The sequence below is a fragment of the Mercurialis annua genome, linkage group LG5 (assembly GCF_937616625.2).
Source record: "Mercurialis annua linkage group LG5, ddMerAnnu1.2, whole genome shotgun sequence".
Taxonomy (NCBI): domain Eukaryota; kingdom Viridiplantae; phylum Streptophyta; class Magnoliopsida; order Malpighiales; family Euphorbiaceae; genus Mercurialis; species Mercurialis annua.
Genome location: NC_065574.1, coordinates 43,648,310 through 43,675,170, shown reverse-complemented (window position 1 = coordinate 43,675,170; position 26,861 = coordinate 43,648,310). Strand labels below are relative to the sequence as shown.

Genomic DNA, 26,861 nt, shown 5'->3' with positions numbered 1-26,861 from the left:
GAGAGTTAAAATAATCGTAATAATCACCACGAATTAAGAAAAAAATCGCTAAAATATGGAAGAATGGTGAATCGACGGCGGAGTGAAGACGAAGCGAAGGCGGAGTAACGACGGAGTAATAATGGATCGTTGAAGAAACAGCGGCGGCGTGATAAAGAAGAAAAAAATAAATGAAGAAGAGAAAAAATGGAGAAAAAGAAGAAGAAGAAAAATGAAGAAGAAGAATAAGAAGAAAAAAATGGAGAAGAAGAAGAAGGAAAGAGGGAGAGAGAGAGTAAGAGAAGAAAATCTGAAAAATAAAAAAGAGAGTAATATTACAATGCTTAGAGTAAAAAATGATAAAAAATAAGTATTCTTATAATAAAAAAGACTTTAGAGTAAAAAAATAAAAGTATTAAAAAGGTGAAGTATGTTCTCTATCTTTTCCTTGTTGATGTATAATTTACTATTATTTTAGAAAATAGAGTATATTCCCTAATTTTCTCATGAATTTAAAACATATTTAGAGTCCACACATATTTTAGTCCAAAGTCACAATGTACATTTTCTTTAGATGTGCATCTACTTGCATCTTTTGAAGTTGAGATGCTGAAATATGTCTTTTTACTTCACGGTAAAATTCCCTGCCCGAGTCTAGAAGTTGCACATTAAAAACTGGTTCCCAAAACTTGGGAGCATTATTATTTCAGAAACAACAGTAGGTTGTTGTGGCTTTACATTGAGTTGAACATTATCAGATCAAAATTTTACCCATTATGCACCACTGGTGTTTTAAAAGGAAGAGGAACGAGAGTAGCCACAACATAAAGTTCTTTGTATTGAATTTGAGGTTGAACGTTTGATTTGCCAATTTCTTGAAGTTTAAAAGAAGATTCCTTGGATTAATTAAAAATGGGCCACCATTGAGCTGTAACTCAAACGGTATAAGCGCTAAACAGCAAACTACTAGGTCGTGGGTTTGATTCCTCCCACAAGCGCTCCTCCTCCCCAATTATCAAAAGAAAAAAAAATGGGGCAATTGTACATATATTCACGAACTATACGTCTTTTTTCAATGTAATCATAAATTTTAGTAAGTGAAATTTTTGCAAGACCTTTTATTTTATTTTTCCAAATTGACAGACCAGGTCATAATATGCTGAGCTAACAGCCAAAAATAACTTCCATCTAAGCAAGATCACACCAATGAATGGGTGCCAACTCAACATATTATGACCTCAAGTCCAATTTGAATTTTTAAAAAATCATTCATTTTAAGTTGAACAATTTTCTTTGACTATCATTATTGGGTATCAACGCATTTTTAAAAATCTACATCAAAATTACAATGCTTACAAGATTTTTCTTGATTCATTTGTATTCTTCAATTAAAAAATATATGAAGTCTTAATTAAAGTTTGATGCATTTATATAGATTGCAAAATTATATGTTTTGATCACTCGAGAGCAGTAGGAATCGCTTGGGACGACAAAGTGAAATAACTATTAAGAAATTGTTTGTTCTCTAATATTATTTCGAAATATTTTGTGCTAGTTTAGTAGTCATTTAATTATTGCTTATATTTATTTATTCTTTAAATTGTTCCTAAGTTCATTTTGATGGACTAGATAGTAGAAAGAAAGTCACTGCTAGTACTTATAATCCTTATAGATACGACTCTAGAATATCATTATACTTGAGCACTGATACATCTAATGTAGTGTTTTAGAGATAACAAAAAAAAATACTAGTTATTATTAAATATCGCAACCACGTCATATAGCTAAAATGTAATAAGCAAATTATTAATACACAAATCTAGAGCATAATAATTTTGCAATAAAAGTTGAACATACAACACAAATATGAACTTAAATTCGGAGAATAACTATAGAGTTCCACAAACATTCAATTTTCTGTGGTTGCAAGTTTCAACATATTAAAAGCTGGGAAGAATAGGATATAGCATGCAGTCTATGGCAGAATAGTTGTAGCACAATTCAAGTAGTTACGAGATTCCTCTAACCTCGTACTCATGGGAAACTCTGAGGGGTGATTCCCTTGAAACGGGGCGCTCTTCAGACCAGAGCTCGAGGGTAACTGTTGCAGTTCCCCAATGGATGCAACATTTGTTCACTTCTTCAGTGTTAAATCGATTAACTAAAACAACGCCCAGACATTTATCAACAAGCATCCACTCTCCTGAAAATGTTAAACCGTAAAAAGCTTCAGAAACAAAAACCAAACACAACTAAATAATAACTAAGTTACTGAATAAAATGTGCACAGTTGGGTTAACTCTGGGTCAATAAGAACTAAAATAAAATCATTCTATTTACAATTTTGGATGCTTTTTTAACAAGCATGTCAAAGTTCAAGACTCCTACTCGACAGTTTTTTTATTATATTTTTCCTATTTAGGAAGGTTTCATATACCGGTAAAAGACAACATTAAATTTTAGAAGCAAATACAGAGAGAGAAAAAAGCACAAGTACCATTAGGCAGAAGATTTCCTTCATAAAATCTATCCCCAGACTCGGGCCACAATTCATGCTTTGAACCGTCGACGGAAGTGAATGAGATCAAACTTTCTGTCGGGTGCAAGAGAGTAAACTTTGGATGTATTCTCAAGCAGACCACCCTTCACATCACAAGATTAACAGTAACAAACGTGTAGGCATTGTTAGTATCTCTTCACATAAAAGAAAATTAAGAGAGGCATACAAGAGAAAAGAGAAATGGGCTTCTCATGATGACAGCTAAATAACTAAAACTTTTTAAAAAATTGGAATGTAGTTGTAGTTCTTGAAGCCAATTAAACATACTTTAGTCTGAAGGGGGTTACGTTTCAATTAATTATATGCTGTAATTCAAAATAAAACTTCAAATACATCTACAAATTAAAGAGTTCTTAAAAGGTTAAGCAAGGAATTCATGGACATTGCATATGAAATGGAATTCAATAATTTGGATTGATGCCAAATTCGAAGTGCTGCCAGAAATCTTTGACAACAGAAGTGAAATAATTCTCTTTCAATCTAACCTGGAAAATCCACCAGAACCAGGTCCCAGATTTTGGGCCACAATGCTAGAGTCAATACGGAGTATCTTTGGATCATCGTTTGGAATGAGTATCTTCCGCTGAAGAACCAATCCTCCACCGATATCACCTTCTAAAGCAAGAGATTCCTCCTCTCCTACATGCTCAAGATCCCGCCTGCAAGGAAATAAAACTATATGCATAATTTTGACTATAAAAAGTGTATAAAATAAAAAAGTTATGGTTCTAACTTTATTTGCTTATACCAACTAGTAAGACATCCCCAAGATTTTGAACATTTGTGACTGAGGCTGTGTTAGTATAATTATCTCCATTTAGGTATAGTCGCTTTGATAAGTTCAATGCATATTTAATTATCAGCTTTAAATAGTTGACGACAGACAATGTTATGTTGCGTTTAGCAATTGCAGGACTCGTGCTACAAAAGTTTGATGGAATCAGAAAAATGTTCTTCCTTTATTCTTTCGTTTGTCCCGCAGATAAAATTTGTAGGGTCCTGTTCATAATAGATGCTCATTAGTTCCCTATTGTTCACCATTGTTATATCTAACAATTTTAAAGTCACGATTAACATAATAGTATTTTAATAACCGGATCGGCAATTCAATCTGTTTGACCGAGATCAGGAGGCCAATCTAGTTCTATTCTTCTCAAAAAACTAACAGTTCAACCTCTTTGAATCGGTAAAAACCTCAAAATCATAAACATTAAACAGATTAAGCCGTAAAAATCTTTTTGACACTTTATTTACTAATTAGACAATTCATTTGTTAATTATAATTTTATATATTTGTTTAAGTTATACTATTTTAGAATATATATATAAATATATAGTATAATATAAAAAAAAAAACTATTTAACTAGTGAACCAATTGAACCGTGAACAGTTGGCCACACCAGTTCAAACGCCGATTCGTTTTTTAACACATTACAACCATTCCATATTGCCATACAAGTAAAAGAGATTGCTTAGTTGCTTATTGGCTGCTCTAAAATCCCTCCTCCATTAACTGCATTAAGTTGCACGAGATGATATTCTAAATTGTTTATGTATCAGGAAAAACATATAGTTAGATGAACATCAGGCTTTCTTACTCAATAACATTGTATTCCTCTGTGCATCCAGCAGACCGGTACTCCGCGCCACTATATTCTTCATATCCATCAATTTCAATTCTGCTATAAAGCCATTGGGTTCCTACAATAATCAATAAAAAAAAATTAATGAAAGCCAGTTTAGACCTCTAGATCATATAGTTTTTTTCAAAAAAAGTTAGGTCATATAGTTTAGTCGTTCTCAAAATCCATGAAACCCTTTAAATAGATCTACATTTGAATGCTACACACTGTAAATTTGCAACACAAACGTGGGTGTTGAACCAAACTGAACTGAACTTTTAATAACTTCTAAAAACGAACCGAACCGAATTTACAAAGTTATAAAAACATTTCAACCGAACCAAATTAGTCGACTAGGTTGACTTGTTGGCCAAGTTTGGTCCAGTTTATACCAAAATTTAACTAATTTTTTTTATTTTCAAAATCAAACCCAATTGAAAAACTAAATTTTTGAATAACGTCAAATCGGACAGAATTGAATTTTTCGATTCAGTTTGGTTCAACTTTTGCACACACCTAAATACCACTATAAAGAATGCCCTCATGAACTCTATAATTATGTTACCTGAAGGAAGGTGCTCCATGGAAATAATTCTACCCCCAATCCAGGGGACTATTTTAGCAGCCCAATCACCACTTTTCAGCTCCACAGGGGTTCGTGAAAGTTCGGATCCCTTAGTTCCAGAAGCCACTTCAACATCAGGAATTTTCTTACAGCTTTCTGTATCAAAAAAATATACCAAATGAATAAACAGCTTGCCTTTAAAAATTGAAACATGGTATATGAGCAAATGAAATCGTTTACGATGATAATGCAAGACGAACAAAAAAATTATAGCTCCTACTTCCTCACTTGAATAAGGGAAACAACCAGAAGGTAAACTTTTAGAGAACTCCAAGTAGGAAGCACCCAATTTCAGAGGCACTTCTCGTGTTTCATAAAAAATTCATTTACTGATAGAAGCATTGAAGTAGGCAAAGTACTAGTTTTAGTCCTTAGAATTTAACAATTTATTGACTTATTCTCATCAAATTTTGAGATTAGACCAACTAGTTTCATTTTTACTTTCAATTGAGTCTCATAGCATTTTCCAAATAATGTTAGCAACACTTCTAGAAAACAAAGATTTATTGATGCAGGAGTAAAGGTCGGTAATTTATACTTTTATCAACAAGTTTTCCGACAGAATCAGACATAATATTTAACCGATTGCCAACAGAATATTAGTCTGTCACCAATTTCCATCGGTAATATTAGCAGGAGTGTGGCGCCAAGAATATGCCACTATTTTTCCAACGAATGGTTGATCGTGACTATAATATTATTATTCAAATTGTTTTTGCCTATTTTACCGATGGGCAGTTCCGTTGTAATTCGTTAGTAGGCCATTAAGTAAAAACACTCTTTCACAAAAACTTTGCCGATGAATTATCGGTAGATTTGTTTGTTAATAAATGTCAGGACATAGATCATCAGCAACTAGGAGTGCACTCAGTTCGAAGCAAACTAAACCAAACTTTTTCTATTTTTCAAAACCAAACCAACTAGAAATTACAAGGATGTGAAAAAATTAACCGAATGGAACCAATCTGTTTGGTTGATTTCAGTTCAGTTCGATTCGTAGTAAAATTCTATTGAAATTTTTTTATGTTCAAAAGAAAAAATAAATTTCTTTTAAATGTCAAACCAAAACAAACAGAATTTGACATTTCGGTTCAGTTTTTCAGTTTGATTTGGTTTTTGCAAACCCTTAACAGCAGTCCCTTCTCCTTTACTTTTGAAAATCCTAAAGTTCTAAGAGAGAAAAGAAAAATTACTCTGCTACCACTATATGTACATAAATATTATATAACATATTTCAAATATTTAAATTTTAGTTATTGAAATTTATTATTTTCCAGTTATTTAATTTATTATTTTTTAAACACATGTGATTACCCACGGAAACACTCTTAAGTAATTATTTTGTTTGACCGACCGATTGCCGACGGCACATTTGTCGGCAATTTTCGGATACATTGTTGCGGGCTTCGGCGTTAGCTATTTCCGATTGATTGCCGACAGTGATCCTATCTGAAAGTATAGACGGAGTTACCAAATGATATTGTCCGCCTCAAATCCCGTCGGTGAACATTTACCGACTTATATTGATGAACGGTGTCCATAAAGAAACTCATAACTTAAAGTTAAACTCATGCAGATGCTAATGACATACAAATATGCAAATGCAAAATTGAAAAATATCTACCTAAGCGGCTCTTATATTGCTTCTCGCTAGTTGATACCAACTCAGAAACAAGATGATCTGAAGGCACCGTAATTGTCACATTATCTCCATCCATGCACCACGAATCAACCTGCTTATAAATAAATTAGAAAGCTTTGCAAAATAATAGTTTCCAGCGGTAGATTGTAGACAACGTTATTTCTGAGCCATTTTCTACCAAGTGTTAAGTTTAAGATTTTACCATGGCACCCCCACCAAGCAATAATTGCACATGCAGACGTCTTTTGGGCCTCTTCCAAGACCCTTCTGTTTCTGTAACTCTAACAGTAACAACAGAAGATTGCAGTTGAGCAACATAGTGTGTCAACAAATATCCGCCTTTGGTAAATTCATACCCATCACCATCATCTTCGAATAGTACACCTTTAGCTTTCCCTGTAAATGGGAAGAACTCAATCAAAAAGCCTTTACATATTGATCAACAAACTGTTAATACACTTGTGAATGGGAGTTAAACAGAAGACAGGTTATGTTGCTGAAGCTTTTGTCTTAATAATTATGAGTGACAGGAGGCGGCTCCCAGAAATGGAATTTGCATCTAGACAGCTTGAAGCAAGACTATGCTAGACAGTAGACAGATCAAAGACAGTCACATAGTAAAGTGATACCATCATTCCTCACCAGTTCTGACACGTAAATTTTTTTAAAAAATTTATTGTTACTTTTTTTTTATCGAACCCTTATGTCTGTTCCTTGTTCATTGTTTCATCAATACCTTACATGAAGAATGAACATCGGTAAATATTCATGCAACAAAATCTGATCATAACAGATACAAGTAAAATGAAGCTATGATCAAGCACACCCTGCAGCAATAATGGTAACCACCTAACTGGTAAAAAGGTCCTAAGGTAATGAGGAGAGTAAAAATTACATCACCAGTTCAGGCACTAACCTATGATTCTGGAGAAACCTCAGTACATTAATTATATTAAGAAATAGAGATAAAAAAAAATCCAGTTAAGATTTCTGTTAAAGTGGGAAATCCCACATTGGTTGTGTGTGTGAATGGACTTGTGTTTATATATTAGTTGGGCACCTCCACTTAATACCAATTGGTTTTAAGATGGAATCTAACAATTTCTCTATACCATGATACAACTCAATGAGTTCAATCAATAGGACATTATCTTAGAAAAAAAATCACCAAATGACCACAAATCAGTACGGCTAAAAGGCAGTACGATTTTCACAAATTTCAGACATTAATAAGGTCAATACCAAAACAAATGACCCTCAGCAACACCGACATATATCTACAAACTAACACTAGGGGCGAGAAAAAAACGATTGGTTAAACCGAATTAACCGATCTATTTTAGTTAAGTTTGGTTAAATATTTTGGTTAGTTTGGTCGCTCCGGTTCATAAATTATTTTGATTCCATTACAGTTGAGAGTTTTAAAATTTTAATTAACCGAATATTAAAAAATCAATAATTTTCTATTTACTTTTAGCGGTTTAACCAAATTAACCGATTTAATGGACTAATTCGGTAGGTTAGTTTTACAATTTTTAAATTTTAGTTAATTCGTTTAAATCGGTTTCGGTTAAATTTACTAATTTGGTTGGTTCAGTTAAAGAAATAAAAATAATTTGATTAATTTAATTTTGGTTACTTCGGTCAGTTCTTAACTTGCTCACCCCTAACTAACACAATGATAAATTCAACGCAACAACTGGATAACATTGACTTTGATACTTGGAACCTAGCATAAAAAATACAAAATAACATGAAATACTTCAAGTTGCATTGTTAAACCGGACACCTTAGTTTGCAACATGATTCTGAAAGTAAACTACTCTATTAGTATGCCACCATAGTCAATGTTCTAAATCATAATGTTTTCAAATTCATCAGTTTTCAGCTTGTAGTAGTATTAGTGTTTATTGCCACCATTTTTAAGGAAAAAATAAATCAGTGGTATGTGAACTTTGCTAAATCAATTATTATGTCAATGTTTGAACATTTATTTCTTTTATATTAGCATTTCAACTTTTTTAATATATCAAATACGTGCTTTTAGTCGTTTGCAGTCACCGATGTACTAAACGGACAAAAAAAATTCTCATATATGCTTCGCTATCTTGTGAAGATAATATGAATCAAATTACCATATTCATCTAAGGCTATGATGAGAGTTAAATCATCTGACAAGCTAGCTTCACGAATGTGTTGATGAGGCGGACACAAAGGAATTATTGATCCACCTTGCAAGTATAAAGTTGGCAAATCCTGTGATACAGAAAGATTACATATAGGAAATATGACACAACTTTACAAGGAAAGCACAATAAGGAGTTCTAAGCATACCGGATGAGAGTCACCAAAATCAAATCTTAGCCAAATTCCTTTGGGCAGGAGATGCTGCAACTCGTCTGTTCCTTGATCAGGATTTGTACTACAGAAGATGAAAAGAGAGTCAGTACAATTTGTTCGGCCTATCTTAAAGTAAAACATCCAGATAGATATGTACATTAGATATGTATTCGCTTAATAATAGACACAATTTAAGTTTACTCTGTGAAATAAACTTATTTGAGAAATCAGATGCTGAAACTAAAACCAGATTGATTACAACAAGCCTAAAAGCGACCAGTAAGATTCTAGTGAACAACTTATGGCAATAGCAATCCATGAGACAATTTTGTAGACATCATACTCTGTTTTAAATAAAGTAGTTACTTGTGGTCCTACACTCTATTATTTAAAACCATGAGCTCTCATTATTTGACTAGACAGAATTTTCTATGTAATATAGATGCAAGCAATAAAACAAATAAATGGATATCAGTTAACAGGGTACATCAGTTTGTAGTACAACATAGTAAAATATCCAAGTCCTGTAAAGTAGAAAAACGGAAACGCTGAAACAAAAAAATACTGAAACGGGAAATGGTGAAACATAAATTTTAAAAGAATTTATTTTCAGCATAGTCCAAGTTTAAAGAAACGGAAACAAAACGCCGAAACTTAAGATCGGAAAAGTTTTCGTGCAACATAGTCCAAGTTTAAAGAATAGAACCTTGCACAAACTAGAAGCGGACCCAGCAAGAAGGAATTCTCAATCTTTCTCAGACTTGGATCTTTTAGATCTGCACAAGCAATTTTAACACTTTTCAACTTCACTAAAAGCCGTCTTCCTTACACCTATAAACTAGCATAAACAATGAGCAGTTTTTTGAAGACCCTTAAATGGCATTAGACTAATCAAGATCACATATCATACCAGCAAAAAAAGTAGGAGTTGCCACTGGTGTGCCCATTGTGTGAGCGACATAAAACAGAGTATATATATGTGGCATGAATCGATAGCGTCTCTTCAATGCCAAACGGCAAACTTCTTCACACTAACGAAAATGAAATCAGCTGATAGTAAAATTTTCCAGCAGAAAAGTCCAAACGTAGTAAATCTAACGTGCAAAATTTAGAATATGGATTAGACATAGTTGTTGCAGGTTCAGCTCTGAACATAATTGCAATTTTATCAGATTACCTCTGTGCTTTACTCAGTAAAAAAATAATTACATGTTTCAGCCAGATTGCAAGTGCAGACAAGAGAGTAGACAAACCTCTTCCCCAAAAGACCATGGCTCGTGGTCAGAAGTAGCCATATCAGAATGTCCACGACAGAAAGGGAACATTGCCCCTACACCCATCCACCGTCCAAAGAGCTTGGGTGTTGCATTTCCTGAAAATCCACCAATATCAGGTCCAGAAAGAGGCTGACCACTGAGTCCCTGATCATAAAGTAAACCGAAAATTAGAGCACATACCCTTTGTAGGAAGTGAACTCAAATGTACTTTGTATTAGTGATTTTCTGGGGGAAAAAATCTTTAAAGAAAGAAAACATGATACATATGTAAAAGACCAACATAAAAAGAGATGCAGAAAAGAAGTTATTATTGTTAAATGGATATAGAAAAGTAGATACAATACAACATCAAACTTGATAGATTGTCATTGTTGCAGAATAAATTTGTAGAAACTCCACCAGTAAATTATGTTTATTCATAATTCACTTTGTACAGAAAGAAATTTGGTGCCAAGAACTTTTCGAGTATCTATGAGTTTGGCTCTTACATTCCAATCTTCACTTTGAAAGCATTCTTATAATTCTTTATCTTATCTTACACACTAGCTCATGTAAATTTCGTTAACAACTTAAGTTCTTATAATTTAAAGCACTAGAATATTCACATCTCTCAATTTCCTCTACGCAAATAACAGAATTCAAAATTTACTTACCAATTGAAGTACCATAGAGATGGACATGTGAAGATGCTCCCAATTTGAGATGTTATCTCCTGTCCATGTTGCAGCATACCTTTGACTACCAATAAATCCAGCTCTAGTAAGAACAAAGGGACGCTTATTTTCATGAGCTAATTTCATGCCTTCATATGTTGATCTTGCCATCAGCATGCCATAGACCTAAAACAAACAGTAGATACAAAAAAGATAATCACAATGAAACTCTTGTGTGTTTCCTTTCAAATAAATCATTTTCCTGCTAAAAGCAAACAATAGAAGGCTTAAGAAGATTACATTGTGATAGTATGAATGATCCTGGCAGCCTCCAAGTTCGCCATCTCCCCTGTGAATATTGCTCTCAGGCATTGTCTTTGTTATGCTCTGAAAAGAATAATAATAAGCGCTCCGGCGTTTGCACAAGCTGTAAATAATGATAAGATTTTTTTTGGCAATACCTTGGAAATAGCTGGCTCATTCATGTCATTCCATATGCCATCAACACCATTAGAAATGAAATCTTTAATTAGGCTAGCCCACCAAGAACGGACTTTCGATTGTGTGAAGTCAGGGAAAACACAAGGGCCAGGCCACACCTCCCCTGTAAATCAGCATCAAAAATATAAAAAAATAATATTTTTTTAACTTTCTAATTCATGCGAGAGAGAAGAAGAGAAGATGATTTTTTTTTTTATTACAATGGGGAGGGGAGGTTTGGACCTATGTCCCTATCACTAAACTATGCTTGCATGGACAAGAAGAGAAAATGAATTAATTACTAATACAAACAGAAAACACACCAATAAAAGGTCTTCCATCTGCTCTTTGAACCCAAGCATCACTCTTGGAACCACTATCATAGACAGGATAACCCTTTTCAAATTTAATCCCAGGGTCAAGTATCCAAACTGCTTTAAAACCAATATCATGGAGATCTTTCACCAAAGATTGTGGATCAGAAAAGCGTTCCTGAAAGAGTTCAGTGAAGGTTTTTCTGTCAACTAACAATTACAAGTTTATCATAAGAAATACAGACAACTTTCATATGCAACAACTTTCACTTATAAGGTCATTCTTCAGGCTTAGTGAATTTGGCTAAGGACAAAAACTATAAATTTAGAAAACAGGACAACTCGAGGCATATTTTATAAAAAGAAAGCAAAATTCAGATTTTTTTTTCTGGCTTTGAATTTATAACTCCTCTTAGTTACACACTTATAACTTATAAAATGATGATCTTGTTCAAATGTAAGTCAGAATCAAACAACTAGCCATCCCAAGAAAAAAATTCAACAACCTCATGTCAGCTTATTTGAAATCTGTGACCATAGTAATTAGAATATTATGTCCTGAAAATTTCTAACTAGTGTTGCCAAGAAAATTTCAAACCAATTAGATGCTTGCATGCATGGAAACTATTAAAAAATAGATGGAATAGAAGCACTCGCATGGCTACCAATAAAGAATTGAATACAGCTCATTTGGGCACTTACATCCTCTGACATGTACTATAACATGGTTGAGTTTTCTAGTCCAGATTGTCCTACACCACCAATGATGCTCAAGAGATCCAAATCTATGAGAATTTGGAATAACATAATTTCTCTGATAACATATACATGTTTGCTACATCACATAGTTTCTGTTTTTTCTATGTATTAGTATTTCTAGGAACTCGCTGAGCTGACCAAAAGAATTTGGTTCATCAAGCCACTAAAAATTGATCCAGGAAAGGAAATCACTGAAATGTACCTTGTCAAATGTGAAACAGCGAAAACCATCCATGTAATCAATATCCATCCATATTACATCACAGGGTATACCCTTCTCCCTAAACGTTTTGGCCACCTGCATATGCAAGAGGTTTAACAACCAAACAAAAAAAATACATTGAATTCAAACCACCAAAGGACCAATGGTGAAAGGGAAGACAAAACCCTGCAGATGAAGGATGATTTTATCATTCCAGATTAAAAGAAAAGAAACAATCAGAAGCCTACCTCATAAACCCTCTTAGCAGAACTATAGCCCCAGCGGCATTGTTGATATCCTAAGGCCCACTTTGGAGGCATAAAAACAGTTCCTGAGGGAAGGTATTTAGGAACTAAATCAGTACAAAATAAAACGAATACATAACCAAAAAAGACATATAATAGAAAGAAGAGTTATTGTTACTATATATCCCCACCTTTTTGCGTTTTTTTCGATTTAAGCACAATCTAAAAAAACGCAGCACCATATATCTCATTCTTTCATTTTGAAGCATATATAGCCTAAGTGTCTTATACAACATCGTTTTGGTCATTCCCAAGGCCAAAAAAGACATCATTTTTACGGAAAATAACGCATAAAACGCACATCAGGCTATATGATGAATGAAAAGTTTAACAAGGTTGGGACACTAGCTGAGCCATTTTTAGATTGTGCTTGAATTGAAAAAAACGATAAAGGTGAGGATATATAGTAACAATAACCCTAGAAAGAAGCAGAAGGCATAAAATTATGAAGTAATATACCTACTGCAGCAGATAAAGCTTTGAGAACAGCTGAGGGTGAAGCAAAAGGACCGAATGTAATGACCGGATACGAGGCCGGAGCAATGAACTGAATTCTCGAATCAGTCCTCAGATCAATCTGCGTACAATGAATCAGGCGAAGGGCTTAGTAAAGGATTTCTAAGACATTTTGTTATACACAGATGTAATCTCACCTCACAGCGCCGCGTGGTATCGGCAAGAACCCCCAGTGCCTCTCCATTCGGAAGAAGAGCTAAGACCCAGGGATGTGACTGGTACAAGGACGTAGTTCCAGCACCATAACTCCATGCATCCGTGTTCCATGTGAAAACCTACATTTTTTATAACCTGTTACATTTTGATTTCATCATTCACTGGCGGAGGTAGTGGTGGAGAAGCTGAGTGGCCGCCTCCACCCCACCCCACCACCGTACCCCTCTCCTCCTCCCTCTCCCTCCCACTTCTCCGGAACACTACTCATATTTTCCATCCGGACAGTGGTCACTTGTTTTTTTTTTGTTGAACAGAGGATCACTTTAGCCCGAACTTGGCAAAAAATATCAAAAACGTTCAAATTAACGAAATGGGATCACTTTTATACTGAACTTGTCAAAATCAGTACAAAACACCTCTCCGCACTCTCACCTAAGAAAGTAAGATATATTCTCCGGTTTTTTTTTCTTAATGTGGTTTTTAATGAAAAAAAGATTAAAATGATCCTAAATTTAGTTATGTTTTCAAATTAATCCATAATAATAAAAAAAATCAAATTAATTATAAAACTTTATATATTAAATTTTATTAACTAAAAATATAAAGGATCTGTATGTACTTTTTACAAAAAAATCAATTTTTTTAGAAATCGATGAGCAGCTGTCGGAGAAGAATCTGGCAGCCGCTCATCGTCTCCGGCAGCAAGCAGAAACGACGAGCTCATCTCTGAGAGAGACAATGTCGTCGTCTCTCACAGAGACGAAATGTCTCTGTTGGAGACGAACCCATCTGGGTTCGTCTTCAATCAGAGACGGTTGAAGACGAACCCATCTGCGTTTGTCTTCAACAGTGACGATCTGTTGAAGACGAACCCATCTGGGTTCGTCTCCAACAAGTCCGATCTGTTGGAGACGAACCCAGTCGGTACTGAACGGTTGTGGTTCGTCGGTTTTGGGTGGTTGGTCGGTTTTAGGTGGTTGGTCGGTTTTGGGCGGTGGCTGATCGGCTTTAGGTGGTGGACAGTGGAGGTATAGGAAGAGGGTGGTGGTTGGTCGATTTGAAGAGAAGAAAAACAATTGAGAATTTTTTGAAAAAAGTTCAGAAGGATCCCTAAAATTTTGATTATAATTAATTAGTATTTAAGTGTAATTAATTAGAATTAATTATGATTTTTATAAATCTCACTCTCCAATTAAGTGCCATGTCAGCACAAGGGGAGTTTTGAGCCGGTTTTGTCAAGTTCAGGATAAAAGTGATCTGGTTTTTTTAATTTGGACGTTTTTGATACTTTGTGCCAAGTTCATGGGGTAAAGTGATCCTTCGTTCTTTTTTTTTGATATAGAAACATATTGATGATTCGTAAAAGGTAAAAACAAAACACCCTCGTAATTTTTTTAATGTACAGATTAGCTCTTAAACTCTTTTTAAACACAATTAAGTCTTTATGCTTTTTTTTTAGAAAAGTCTTTATTATTATTATTTTTTTAAAAAGTCTTTATGCTTTTTAAATGGCTTAAATGCACTCAAAATTACCAACTTTCGTGTGTTTTGGTATTTAATATAATCTTTTAATTTTGACATATTTAACATGAATTTTCCAATTTTTTGCAATTAAAACTACGTGTGTATTTCCTTTAAAAAATAGTGTCAACTTAAATCCAAAACGGTGTCGTTTTACATTCATAACGGCGCCGACGTCTTTAATTGTAAATTTTTGATGCATTTAATCCTTTTTAAATTGAACAAGAAAACTCTTCCATCCATCAGAGTTAAAAGCCAACATTAATTACTGACGTGTCACTCATAAATTTATAGAAAAAAATTCAAAAATAATCTTAATATTTAAAATATTTACCAAATTTATATTTATAAAAAAAGTTGACACTATTTCACCTTTTTTTTCTTAATTAACTCTTCTTAATTAATTTTTTTATTAAAATCAATTAAAACATAATTAAACTAATCAATCAATCAAATTAACCTATCAAAACTCAATTAAATCTAATTAAACAAATCTAAAATCAATTAAATAATTAAAATCTAATTACACCAATCAAAATTCAATTATACTTATTAAAATTCAATTGAAACTAATTAAAAACATAAAAATCCAATTGAACCTGTTAAAACTCAATTGAAACTAATTAAACCAATTGTAAGCGGAGTGGGATTCGGGGGCCGCTCGCCCAAGGCTTATTGTCGACTTCTCGATCTGGAATGGTTTGAAAAATGAAGTCGCCACCTAGTTCAACTAGAAAATGTCTTTTAACCGACTAGGTAACCTTACTCGCTTATGATTAAGATTATCGTGCATCGGACCAAGAACTAGGGTTCGTGGACCTTCCCGAGACTCATGTGGTCGGCTTATCTATTACCGCCTTTATTTACTGGGCATATTTGGCTAATAATCACCCGTGGCACCTCAACTTTGGGGGTGCGGGCGCTAAACCCCCTGATGTTTAAAAACGGGCAGTAAACTCCCTGAACTTTGAGGCGGCGCTCACAAAACCCCCTAAGACCAAATATCGCCGTTTTTTTCGTTTTCTGTCGACGTGGCATCCAATTTCTCGTCCGGACACCAAATGGCGGCGCCTGTCACCCCTGCATGCATGTCTGACACCTGCTGCTTGTGTAAGAATGCGTCAGTTGACTTTTTATTAAAAAAAAAAAAAAAAAAAACTGAAAAGTAACCGCGGTCATTTATTTTTTTCTCTCTCCTACTTTTCCTTTTCCCCACTCGCTCCCCTCACTTCCGTTTCACTATTTTCGTTTCAAATATTTTCGCCACGCTTCGTCTTCTTCCCCTCGTACTTTCGTTTCTTCGCTGACACTGACCTAGGGTTTGCTCCTTTCCCATTTTTCGTTCAATCTTTCTCATTTTCCTCGCATTCTTCCCCATTCTTCCTCCATTGTTCAACATTGTCTTTCATTTACCGAAGTGTTTTTAAATTTTTGTCTTGTCTGTCTCTGTTAATTTTCAGAAAATGGGATCCAAAAAAACGACGAAATTGGGAAAAGAAGAAAGAGAAGGGAAGAAACGAAAAGGTATGATTTTTCTGGTCTCTGTTATTTTTTTTTTTATTTTTAATTTTGGGGTTGATTTTTTATGGGATGTTGTTTTTTGCGGGTATTTTGTTTCTAGTTTGTCATTTGATGTTGTTTCAGTTTGGGTTTTACTTGTTCAGTAATTGAAAATTGTTTGTTTGTTTTTAAATTTGTTGGTTTGCGCAGCTACTAGTGAAGAACGTTTTTTTGAGGTCTTTGAAATTATTCTTAACTACAATGGAGACTTTGAATGGTTTGGTTATTTTAATGAGGATGTGGCTGTCAGAAAATTTCATATTGAGGATATAGGATTAAATAGTCTAGATAAGTGGTTACTTGAATTGAAGGTTCAGGGATTGCTAATGTATTATTGGAGGCGGGCTGGCATGTATACTGAAGAATTAATTCCTATGGAAAACGATGACCATGTCATGGACATGGCACTGGCTGGGGCACAAGATGGTAGTGTTGATGTGTATGTTAGGAAGTTAAGCTGTGATGACGTGTGTAACCTAAGGCCTGTATTTGGACAAACATTATTTGAGTTGAAAGAACTTGAAGATGGGGATGATGCATTGGAGCTGCAGGCTGTTGCTGAGGCTGAACCAGTGCAGGTGCTGCAGATTGAAGGTCCCGATGAACCAGTGGAGGTGCTGCAGATTGAAAGTCCTGGTGAACCAGTGGAGGTGCTGCAAAGTGAAGTTGTTGATGAACCTGAAGTTGTTGATGAACCCCTGGAGAAGCAGCAGTCTGGTGGTTCAGACTGAAGATTGACACACTTGAGTTACCTTTTTTGTGCAAAGTTATGCTTCAACAGTTGTAACCTTTTAGGTTAATATTTATTTTGCAATTAGTATTAATACTGAGAATTTATATTTTTGCACTGGTTGATTAAATGTTGGAGAAGTATTGTTTGTTTGCTTATGATATTCCCGTTTATTATTGTGAATTGGTCGTTATTGTTTGTTTGCTTATGATATTCCCGTTTATTATTTGTGTTTGTACGTGTTGGTTGGTTTGGTTTTTAGGAAGCTAAACTTAACGATCATACGTGGACCCTGAACTTTAGGACCGTGTTCAGTTGTGGACCTTAAACTTTATTTACTTGTTCAACCAAGGACCCTGATCTTGTATTATGTAATCAAGTAAAGACCCTTAAAATAATATGTTAAGAAACATACAATAATTAGTATATTACGTCTATTTTAAAACACATACTGATCAAAAGTCTTACATATTAAACAAACAGAAAAGGTTACTACAAAAAAACTAACTTATATATTCTCAGTTTTCTAAACAAAGTTACGACACAAAAACTTAATACATCATCAAGACCTAGAATTTGACTTCGGGCAGCATCCTTGTCATTAAATGTCATCCTCCGAACCAAGCTCCCATGATCGACATACACAAAGGTCCATCTTTACCAACCCGTCAGGAAAAAAATCACGATCACTGCTATCAATAAGTAACCCTGTCAACGAACGGTAGTAACTGTTGGTGTCTTGAAAATTCTTCGTAGAAGAATGAAACCTGTCAACGGAGGATTCAGTAAATTTTATTTCGATGTCATAAGGGCAGCGTCCGTTTGACATTGGTCCCAGACAAAAGACAGTTATAATATTCCCATAAGAAGACGTTGTGTTGTTCAGAACAAACACAGTGTCTGATGTGTCCTCTTGGAGAAGTAAGCCCCTATCATCCAAGTTCAGAGCTGAGATCAACAGGCCAACTACACAGTGTCTGATGTGTCTTCTCATTAGTGGGGAACCAAACTTGATACCTGTTGACTATTCCCCACTCCCTGCAGGCCTTCTTGAACTGGTGCCTATTATCAAACAACATTCCTTCGGTGAACGAGGGATTGGCTCTCGCAGCCTGCTCATCGAACCTGTTAAACCGCGCACCCGTTTGACCATCAGAATCAGAGGCTGTGTTGTTGTCATCCGATGCAATATAGTCCGACTCAGCTTCATTCAAATCCGGATTTATGGTTCTTTCTACACCACCTGGCCCAAATTCTGGCTGTGAAGTACCCCTTGGTCTGCCACCAGACCTCTGTGTTGATTGAACATCGTGTTCATCCCCAACTTGAACTGGAACTGATGACTCTCCGTGTAGTTGGCCTGTTGATCTCAGCTCTGTCAAGAGATCGTCGTCATCATCCCATACATCGTAGTCGGGGTCAACTATGTAATCATCAATATGCTCTTCATCCCCATGCCCTCCCTCCTCTTCCACATTCTGCTCTGCATCCCCATGCCCCACCTCCTCTTCCACATTCTGCTCTGCATCCCCATGCCCCCCCTCCTCTTCCACATTCTGCTCTGCATCCACATGCCCCCCTTCCTCTTGCACATTCTGTTTATCATTTACAACTCCCTCAGGAACATCCTTCTCTCTTTCACTGGGCATGTCGAATAGCGCCCGAAGCTCACCTGAAAGGCCATCTAACAACTCATCGAAGTTCCCCCATTTTTGCCACTGGTCCTCAACCTGACTTGGCCTCTCAGGTTCCCATTGCAGATCAGCAGCAGGGCCCCTCTGATTAGCTTCTTGATTGACCTCGCCAAGGTCCCCTTCGTTCCACATCCCATCACTAGCAGGTAACCCATCATAAAGCCCCTCACTAACCTCATCTATTCCCATCTGCCCATGCTCGTCGTCGTTTGGCCCCTCCATTTGGCCCTCACTCACCCCATCTTTCTGCCCCTCGTTCAGCTCCTCATTTAGCCCCTCATTCAGATTTTGATTTTCTCCCTCATTTAGCCCCTCGTTCAGCCCCTCATTTTGCACCTCCTCAAACCTCTCAGCTAGATTTTGCCCCTCACTAGGCCCCGCCCTCATCAGATCTTCCATAGTTTTTTTCATCCACTGGCGAACCTCTGATTCACCAACGGCTGTGTACGGAGGGGGGGGTTCAGGTTCCCATTGGCCTTCAATCATTAGTGGTCCTTGACTTGCTGACCTTCTTCTCAACCATGGCCCCTGGCTCCCTTGCGTTTTCACCCCTGGCCCCTGACTTTGCACCATTCTGATGGCACTTGGCGCCTTTTTTCTGAAGCCACGATCCCCATGCTTCTCCCAATTTTCCTGACTCAACACGAGGCCCAGACTAGGATAACTGAAACTGTCTTTCGGTTCTTCAATTTCCTCTAAGACAACGGCTGATGGAGGGGGAGGACTAGGACTTCTCTTAGGCTGTAATTTCCTAACATCCCCAACGGAGTACTCCCTAACGTACACCTCAACACTCCCCGCCTTTGACCCAGCCCTAGCCATTTCCATAAAATCATCCTCATGGCTGATTGGTTTTATCCCCACGTTATATTCTACGGCTGTCTCTTTCCAATGGTAGTCAACAAGCTTCTTGGGTAACAGTTTTGCCACCCATTTATCAAACTTACCCATTGTAATGACATCAAGGTTATATACCCTACTCTTCACTTCCCCGTTATGATATCCCCACTCCCCAAGTTCCCCACCAATGTGTAAGTTGATGGTAAAACAATTTAATTCTGCAGGGGAAACTGAAAAACAGAAAAAAAAAAAGCAACACTAAATTCAACCAACAAACCAACCAACCATCATTAAGTACACAAACAATAATACTTAATTGTCTAAAACAGCAGTTCCAACACATAAAGACATATTAAAAACTCAACTATCACAATCACCAAGCATAGCAAGCATATTCTATTATTCAAAAAGCATATACAGCCAAAAAGAAATGGTCCCAAACCAATCAACCAATTTATCTCTAAAAAAACAATTTGACATGTTTGGTAATTAAGTGGTCCTACAAATTTATCAACTTTTACAGTCATCAACCCCCGCCAATTTCTTAGCAAAAATGTCCTATAAAATAGACTACAAGCATACCTTCAACAACATCATCGCTGCTGGAACTATCCATCAAGCCATACCCAGCAGTTCTAGGAGGCCCGCTTCTGTAATCACTCTTTTCTTTTCGTTTTCGTCTACTGAATCCTTTTCTCTTCATTTTTTGCAGCCACACAAACTAAAAACCTGCCAACATGTTAGTGGAGTTAAAATTTCTAACCAACCCACAAAAAATCAAATAACGAGTAACTTTAAATTTCTAACCTTTAATCACTTTCTTAATCACTTTCGGTAAATGAAAGACAATGTTGAACAATGGAAGAAGAATGGGGAAGAATGCGAGGAAAATGAGAAAGATTGAACGAAAAATGGGAAAGGAGCAAACCCTAGGTCAGTGTCAGCGAAGAAACGAAAACGAGGGGAAGAAGACGAAGCGTAGCGAAAATATTTGAAACGAAAATAGTGAAACGGAAGTGAGGGGAGCGAGTGGGGAAAAGGAAAAGTAGGAGAGAGAAAAAAAATAAATTACCGCGGTTACTTTTCAGTTTTTTTTTTTTTTTTTTTTTTTTATAAAAAGTCAACTGACGCATTCTTACACAAGCAGCAGGTGTCAGACATGCATGCAGGGGGGACAGGCGCCGCCATTTGGTGTCCGGACGAGAAATTGGATGCCACGTCGACAGAAAACGAAAAAAACGGCGATATTTGGTCTTAGGGGGTTTTGTGAGCGCCGCCTCAAAGTTCAGGGAGTTTACTGCCCGTTTTTAAACATCAGGGGGTTTAGCGCCCGTACCCCCAAAATTGAGGTGCCATGGGTGATTATTAGCCGGCATATTTGTTTTAATCTCATCTCAACAGTATATGCAATTCGTTGGATATGAAAGCTGGAAACAAACAGGTATGAAAGCGATGAACACGTTGGACGCGCATATGACTCGATCCGGACTGGACATGCAAAGCAAGTAGCAGGTAATCCTAAGCATACATCTAATCCTAGAGGTTTCTATCAAGTAGCAACGTCTGACTGATCTAGATCGATTACATGCTCAAAACCTAAAAATCGGATATCTAAGTGATATGGATTTTTTAGGTGATCTTGAATAACCTATACAACCATTACTACTTTTTCGTGGTAGTACTAAGATGTCTAAGTCCTTAACCCGATTAATTTGGGAAAATTTATGTGATTAGTCCTTAACCCAATTAATTGATATACTTTTTGGAAAGCGATAAATATTGCAAACTGGCCCACGTTCAGTGGTATACATGATATGATTTTTGAGTGCCAAACACTGGCGCGGGTTTGATCGACGGTGTGGTCCGAATGGACTCCTGGTTAAAATACAAAAGTTGTCTGTCTCGTCGATACGGTTCATTCGGTTTAAACCGCGGTTGATTCCGAGTTATGGTGAACCCGAAATCTGATCTGAAAGTTGTTGGATTTGCGGGCCTCCGGTTCGTGGGCCGGGTTTATACTTTTTATTATATTAGTGGACTTCGAGGTCCGTTTTATATCAGGTCTTGCCCGTTACAATACAGAATATTAAACTACATTGAATTCTTTACGTCCGGTATCAAACCGGGCCTGATTCCGAGCCTGATTGAGTCCGGAAACGCGTTTGGAAGTTTGGATCGAAGTTTGGAAGATCTTGGGAAGCAATTTTGGGAATTTGAGTGCGACACACTGCCGGCGCCGGCAGGTTAGAGTGTCTGTGCCACCGGTTATAGAGGCGCCGGCTGCGGTGCGGGCAGCAGGTCCAGAGTTTCATTTTTTGGTCCTTTCTCACTCGTTTCAGCTCCGTTTTTCGTGCGAAAGTAATCAAAAACGCATAAAATTGAATAAGGAATTCAAATCTAGCATTTATAAAAGCATTTAAACGTGATTTGGGCATTAAAATATGGATTTATATCAGCTATTTTAAGGCACTTTTCATGGCAAAACACACTAAAACACCTAGAAAACGTGCATTCTAAGGTATATAATCGATTATTTTCTGGGTTTGAACATAAAAACGGCTAATTAACAGCGATTAACACGCTTTTTCATAGAATTCATGACAATTTGACAATATGGCAATGTAGCTAAATACGGCAATTTTTTATGGCAAAATAACAACGTAGACGAAACATACATCCTAATGACATACAAAATCAAAGGGACAAATAGAGGGTCCTCATAATTAGTGGTCCGCGTTCTTGGGTCGTTTGCTGAAAAAGTGGATGTAGAATGAAGTGTGATTTGTGCATGGTATGTGTGAAAAATTCTACCAACTAGGGTTTCCTAGGGGAATTCGAATTCTAGCTCCGGGGTTTTTACCTTTCTGACCCAACCCCTGACTCAGTTGACTTAAAGCTGAATATATAACGGTGAATAAGGTTTAGGGTTTAGCAAGAGTCTTCTAGATTTTAAACTGTTTAAGTGATAAGCCTTTAAGTATTAGGATTAGCTAAAAACACTGATTATTCTATTTAATTCGGATTTAAACTTAATGGCTAAGTAAAAGAGTGTTAAAAGTGAGTTTTGGTGCCTGAAAGTGTCAAAAAAAGATACTAAGACCCTGTGCGTTTGGTTATGGTCACAGTCCGTTAAACTTGCTAATTGGCCCATAAACTTCTAAGACATTTCAATTAGTCCAATTTCTAGACTTAGACTACAATATCTTTGGATTTTCATAGGCTATTTGCGGCTAATAATGTTTTGATCCTCCAAGTTTACAGCTATGCGTCACTTAAATTCCAACAAGCAAATCGATAACTCGTCACCTGGACAAAATGCTCTAGAATTGGACGCTTCAGTCCTTTATCACCTTTTACTTGTTCGGAAAATAGATGTATACACCAATCAAAGTCTCACTAAACCTATTAAAATTCAATTCAAACTAAATAAGTCAATCAAATCTAATTAAACTAATTAAAATCCAATTGAACAAATTAAATCTAAGTGTGCAAATTTTAGGTTTTATAAATATGAGGGTGATTATTGAGTTTCGAAAAATATCGAAAGGTGTCAAGAGCCGAGAATTACATTAGGGTCATTTTTTAGTCTTGTCCCAAAATATTTTGATACTCATAAATTTAAATGTGAAATATTATTATTTTCATAAATTTTAAAAAACTAGTTATTCTTTTTTTAATATACAGGGGTCACATATGCTTCTAACGTCGGGTCTCATAATTATCCATATTCCCATGGTTTAGATAAGTAAATATATGTACTTTTTTAAATCATAAAGATATAAATAATCTTGAGGTCCAAACGTTATAGGCACGTACGGTCTGTATCTCTTAATATATTAATGTTTTTAGCTAAAACACTATTTATAAGAGTTTTTAAATTATATACATATAAAAATTAAAAGAGAAATAACTATATTTTAAATAAAAGGAAAAATTTAAAAATTTAGAAGAATTATATTAATTAATTATTTTATTTATTCATTTGTACTTTTAAATTATTCTTCTCATTGCGAAATAATATTTCTATCCATTGACAATTACATATTTTATTATCTTTGAACAAAATGTTTAAAAATTCTAAATTTTATTTTAATTAGTTGTTATCCGCAAGATGTGCAGATTCATTTTATTAAAATATATATTGATGAAAACCGAATTCCAACATAACTATAATGAAAGAGAGTCATACAGGATCTACCCTTATAGGAGAATTTTAAGACTCGCCAAAAGGCGAAAGTCTAATGATATCGGTATTTGAGTCCACAAGACTCACCAAATTTGAATATTAAAGGGAGATTCGCCCGAATCTCTAGAAAAACTGATTTTCAGAGGATTCGGTAAAAACACGTCGCCCAAACGTATCGCCAGAGACCTAATACACGAATAATCATATCTAGAAGGTTGTTTTTCTATTCAGATACAAACTCCTATTTAGGAATATAAACTAATTCAGAAAAATATTCTTGAATAAGACTTCCTTTAAATAAGGGATCTCTTTCATATTCAAACACAATGCTATTAAGTAGAAATCACTTTTCTATTTAAAGTCTATTATATATTTTCCCAAATACTATATAAAGAGCTTGAAATATGCATGAAAACACAATTACATTCAATACGCAAAAACGCTGCTCAAAGCCTAAACTGACTTTAGTATCAGAGAGTTAAATCACCATCCGATTATCTATCAACCCTATTTTGCAGGTTTAATCATCGAATAAGAAGACAGACTTTATCACATAGATTATAATTTAATTCTATTTAAAAGAAAATCTATTAATTAATTTTAATTTTTTTTATTCTCTATCTTACACTTAATTAGATTATTCAGTTTATTAATATAAATTTAATTTTATAATTTCTTAAAATAAAATAAAAAATTGAATATATAAATATTCATAATGTATTAAAACTCTTCAAATATATAACTATAAATCTAATAAAATTAATATTAAATTATAAAAATATATTTTAACTATAATTAATAAACATCAATAATAGACTTAGTGATTTAAATATTCAAATATTTATTGTTTTTTCAATTGTGACCAATTTAATTCTGTCAATTTATATTTTGAATTAAGATATTTTATTTCAATTATGGTATTTGATCTCAATTAAGTACATAATCTAAAATTTTAGCATTTATTTTTACCAAGTAGTGTTTAATAATGAGCAAATTACTGTAAGGCTCTCAAATTTGACATAATTCACACTTTAACCTCTCCTGTTTGAAAGTTAAACGATATGGCCCCTCATTTTTATTTCTGTCAACAGTTTAGTCCCTCTGTCCATTTTTGGTGTTAGTCAACGAAGTCAAAGGACTTAAGAGTAAATTAATTTTCAAATATGAGAGACGAAATCGTTGGCAAAAATAAAAGTAAAGGACTAAATCGTTAATAAAAACAGAAGTAGAAGACCATATAGTTTCGTTGACTTCGTTGACTAACACCAAAAATAGAAGGAAGGACTAGATCGTTGATAAAAATAAAAGTGAGGGGCCATATCGTTTGGTTTTTAAATAAAAGGGATTAAACTGTAAATTATGTCAAATATGAAGGGTGCTATAGTAATTTTCTCTTTAATAATTATACTAAATTCAACTTAATAATAATAAGTGATATCAACATAATTATCAAAACAAATAAAACATAATCAACATTATAGTATCAGAAATGGAGATATATAGGGGTGTGTAAGAATCGACCGAAACTGATTTTCTAAACCGAACCGAACCGAAATAGTAGGTTCGATTCGGTTGTAGTTCTAATTCGGTTTGGTTCGGTTTTAATTTATTAATGACCGAATCGAATCGAAAACCGAATATCAGACAATTTGAGTAGGTTAGTGGTAAGTTGCCTTTAAATTTTGTGCTATTCCTAGGTTCCAATCCCAACTCCAGCATGTGTTTTTATTAATTTAACTTGTTTCTTTAAAAGAAAAAAAAATACAACAACTGGATTCAAACCTGGACCACAAATTAAGGAATTACCACGCTACCACCAGACTACAGCAACTTTTTTGTTCAGTTATGCAATATTTGATATACATCGGTTATCGACCGAACCAAACCGATTTTTCCAGCCTATTTTAATTCGGTTTGGTTTGATTTTTTATATTTTAAAAAATCGATGGGTTCGTAATTTTTGGTCGGTTCAAAAACCGAACCGACCGATAAACACCCCTAGAGATATGAGGTAAACATTGGAATGACTTACCCTCTTCCCTGTGCGCTCAAGTGGTCCGCTAACTTCACCGGTCCCATAGAAGGACGTCCCGTTTGGAAACTAAACAAAAACAAACGGTATCTGTATTAGCAATAACATATATAAAATAAAAAATAGAAAAACTATAATTTTATGAAAGTTAATTTACAAATATAAATTTTGCGAGTCTCAAAGTAGGAAATGGGTATATGGTTAATTTATACAATCCAATCAAATAATAGACAATTGTATATAATTCTCACTATTTTTTAATTTTTTTTTATCATTTTATTGGTTTTGGTCCGTAAATTAATTATGAACCGGATTTAGATAAAAATGTTACTTAATCATGGAGTAATATTGCTTTTATTTTTTTTTACAAAATCCGGCTGCCGCGTATACATTTTGACCGAAAAAATTATGTTAAAAAAAGATAATAATGAAAATAATGTGAATTAAAGTTCGGTCACCAAAATGCAATAAAACGACAATTTAAATACCCCCGGGTCAATTATCGAACAATGGAAACCAAAAAAAAAGTCAAATGCAACATACAAGATATGATCAATAAGAAATCTAAAAATATATACTGCATAGGACAAACCTGAATTTTGACAATCTGCTGCCCTAAATGAGATTCAAAAGTAGGAATATATGAAGGAACAGAATGAGTACTGATCGGGGTGTCTAAATCCTTAGTATTACTGAATGAAAGACTGGGCTTTGAAGCAAACCTATGATTTGCTGAACAATCGAATCTGAAAATTCCATCTCCCATGATACCCTCATAAATCATATTGTTCGCTTGATCATCACTCATTTTAGGTACCTTTGAACAAAATTATAAGATAAATTATTTAGATATATGGAGTCTGATGC

General features: G+C 35.0%; 1 protein-coding gene across 5 annotated transcripts; it reads right to left on the bottom strand.

The window, feature by feature from the left end:
* Positions 1–1,712: 1,712 nt before the first annotated feature.
* Positions 1,713–26,861, bottom strand: LOC126681271 (uncharacterized). Of its 5 annotated transcripts, XM_050376780.1 has the most exons (23): positions 26,717–26,768; positions 26,587–26,609; positions 25,995–26,063; positions 13,413–13,550; positions 13,219–13,336; positions 12,703–12,785; positions 12,455–12,550; positions 11,503–11,671; positions 11,161–11,303; positions 11,000–11,086; positions 10,700–10,885; positions 10,023–10,190; positions 9,680–9,800; positions 9,476–9,545; positions 8,764–8,851; positions 8,565–8,685; positions 6,632–6,825; positions 6,412–6,520; positions 4,728–4,883; positions 4,139–4,241; positions 3,025–3,198; positions 2,477–2,622; positions 1,713–2,182 (listed from the first exon to the last, which is right to left on the bottom strand). In XM_050376780.1, exons 1-23 carry the CDS (start codon positions 26,751–26,753, stop codon positions 1,989–1,991), a joined length of 2,793 nt encoding a protein of 930 aa, XP_050232737.1. In that variant the 5' UTR covers positions 26,754–26,768; the 3' UTR covers positions 1,713–1,988. The 5 variants fall into 5 exon arrangements, 3 of the variants coding, with proteins under 3 accessions (XP_050232737.1, XP_050232736.1, XP_050232738.1); XM_050376779.2 differs by having other exon boundaries at positions 26,587–26,857; XM_050376781.2 differs by lacking the exons at positions 25,995–26,063; positions 26,587–26,609; positions 26,717–26,768 and adding an exon at positions 20,359–20,435.

Bases quoted from the DNA above. Each gene is read 5' to 3' on its own strand.
- LOC126681271 (XM_050376779.2), bottom strand. From the start codon at position 26,802: ATGAGTGATGATCAAGCGAACAATATGATTTATGAGGGTATCATGGGA. The intron at 8,686-8,763 runs GTATGCTTAGAA...TCTGTATCACAG, and splicing joins ATTTTGGTGACTCTCATCCG to GATTTGCCAACTTTATACTT. The intron at 2,623-3,024 runs GTTAGATTGAAA...TGTGATGTGAAG, and splicing joins GGTTCTGGTGGATTTTCCAG to GGTGGTCTGCTTGAGAATAC.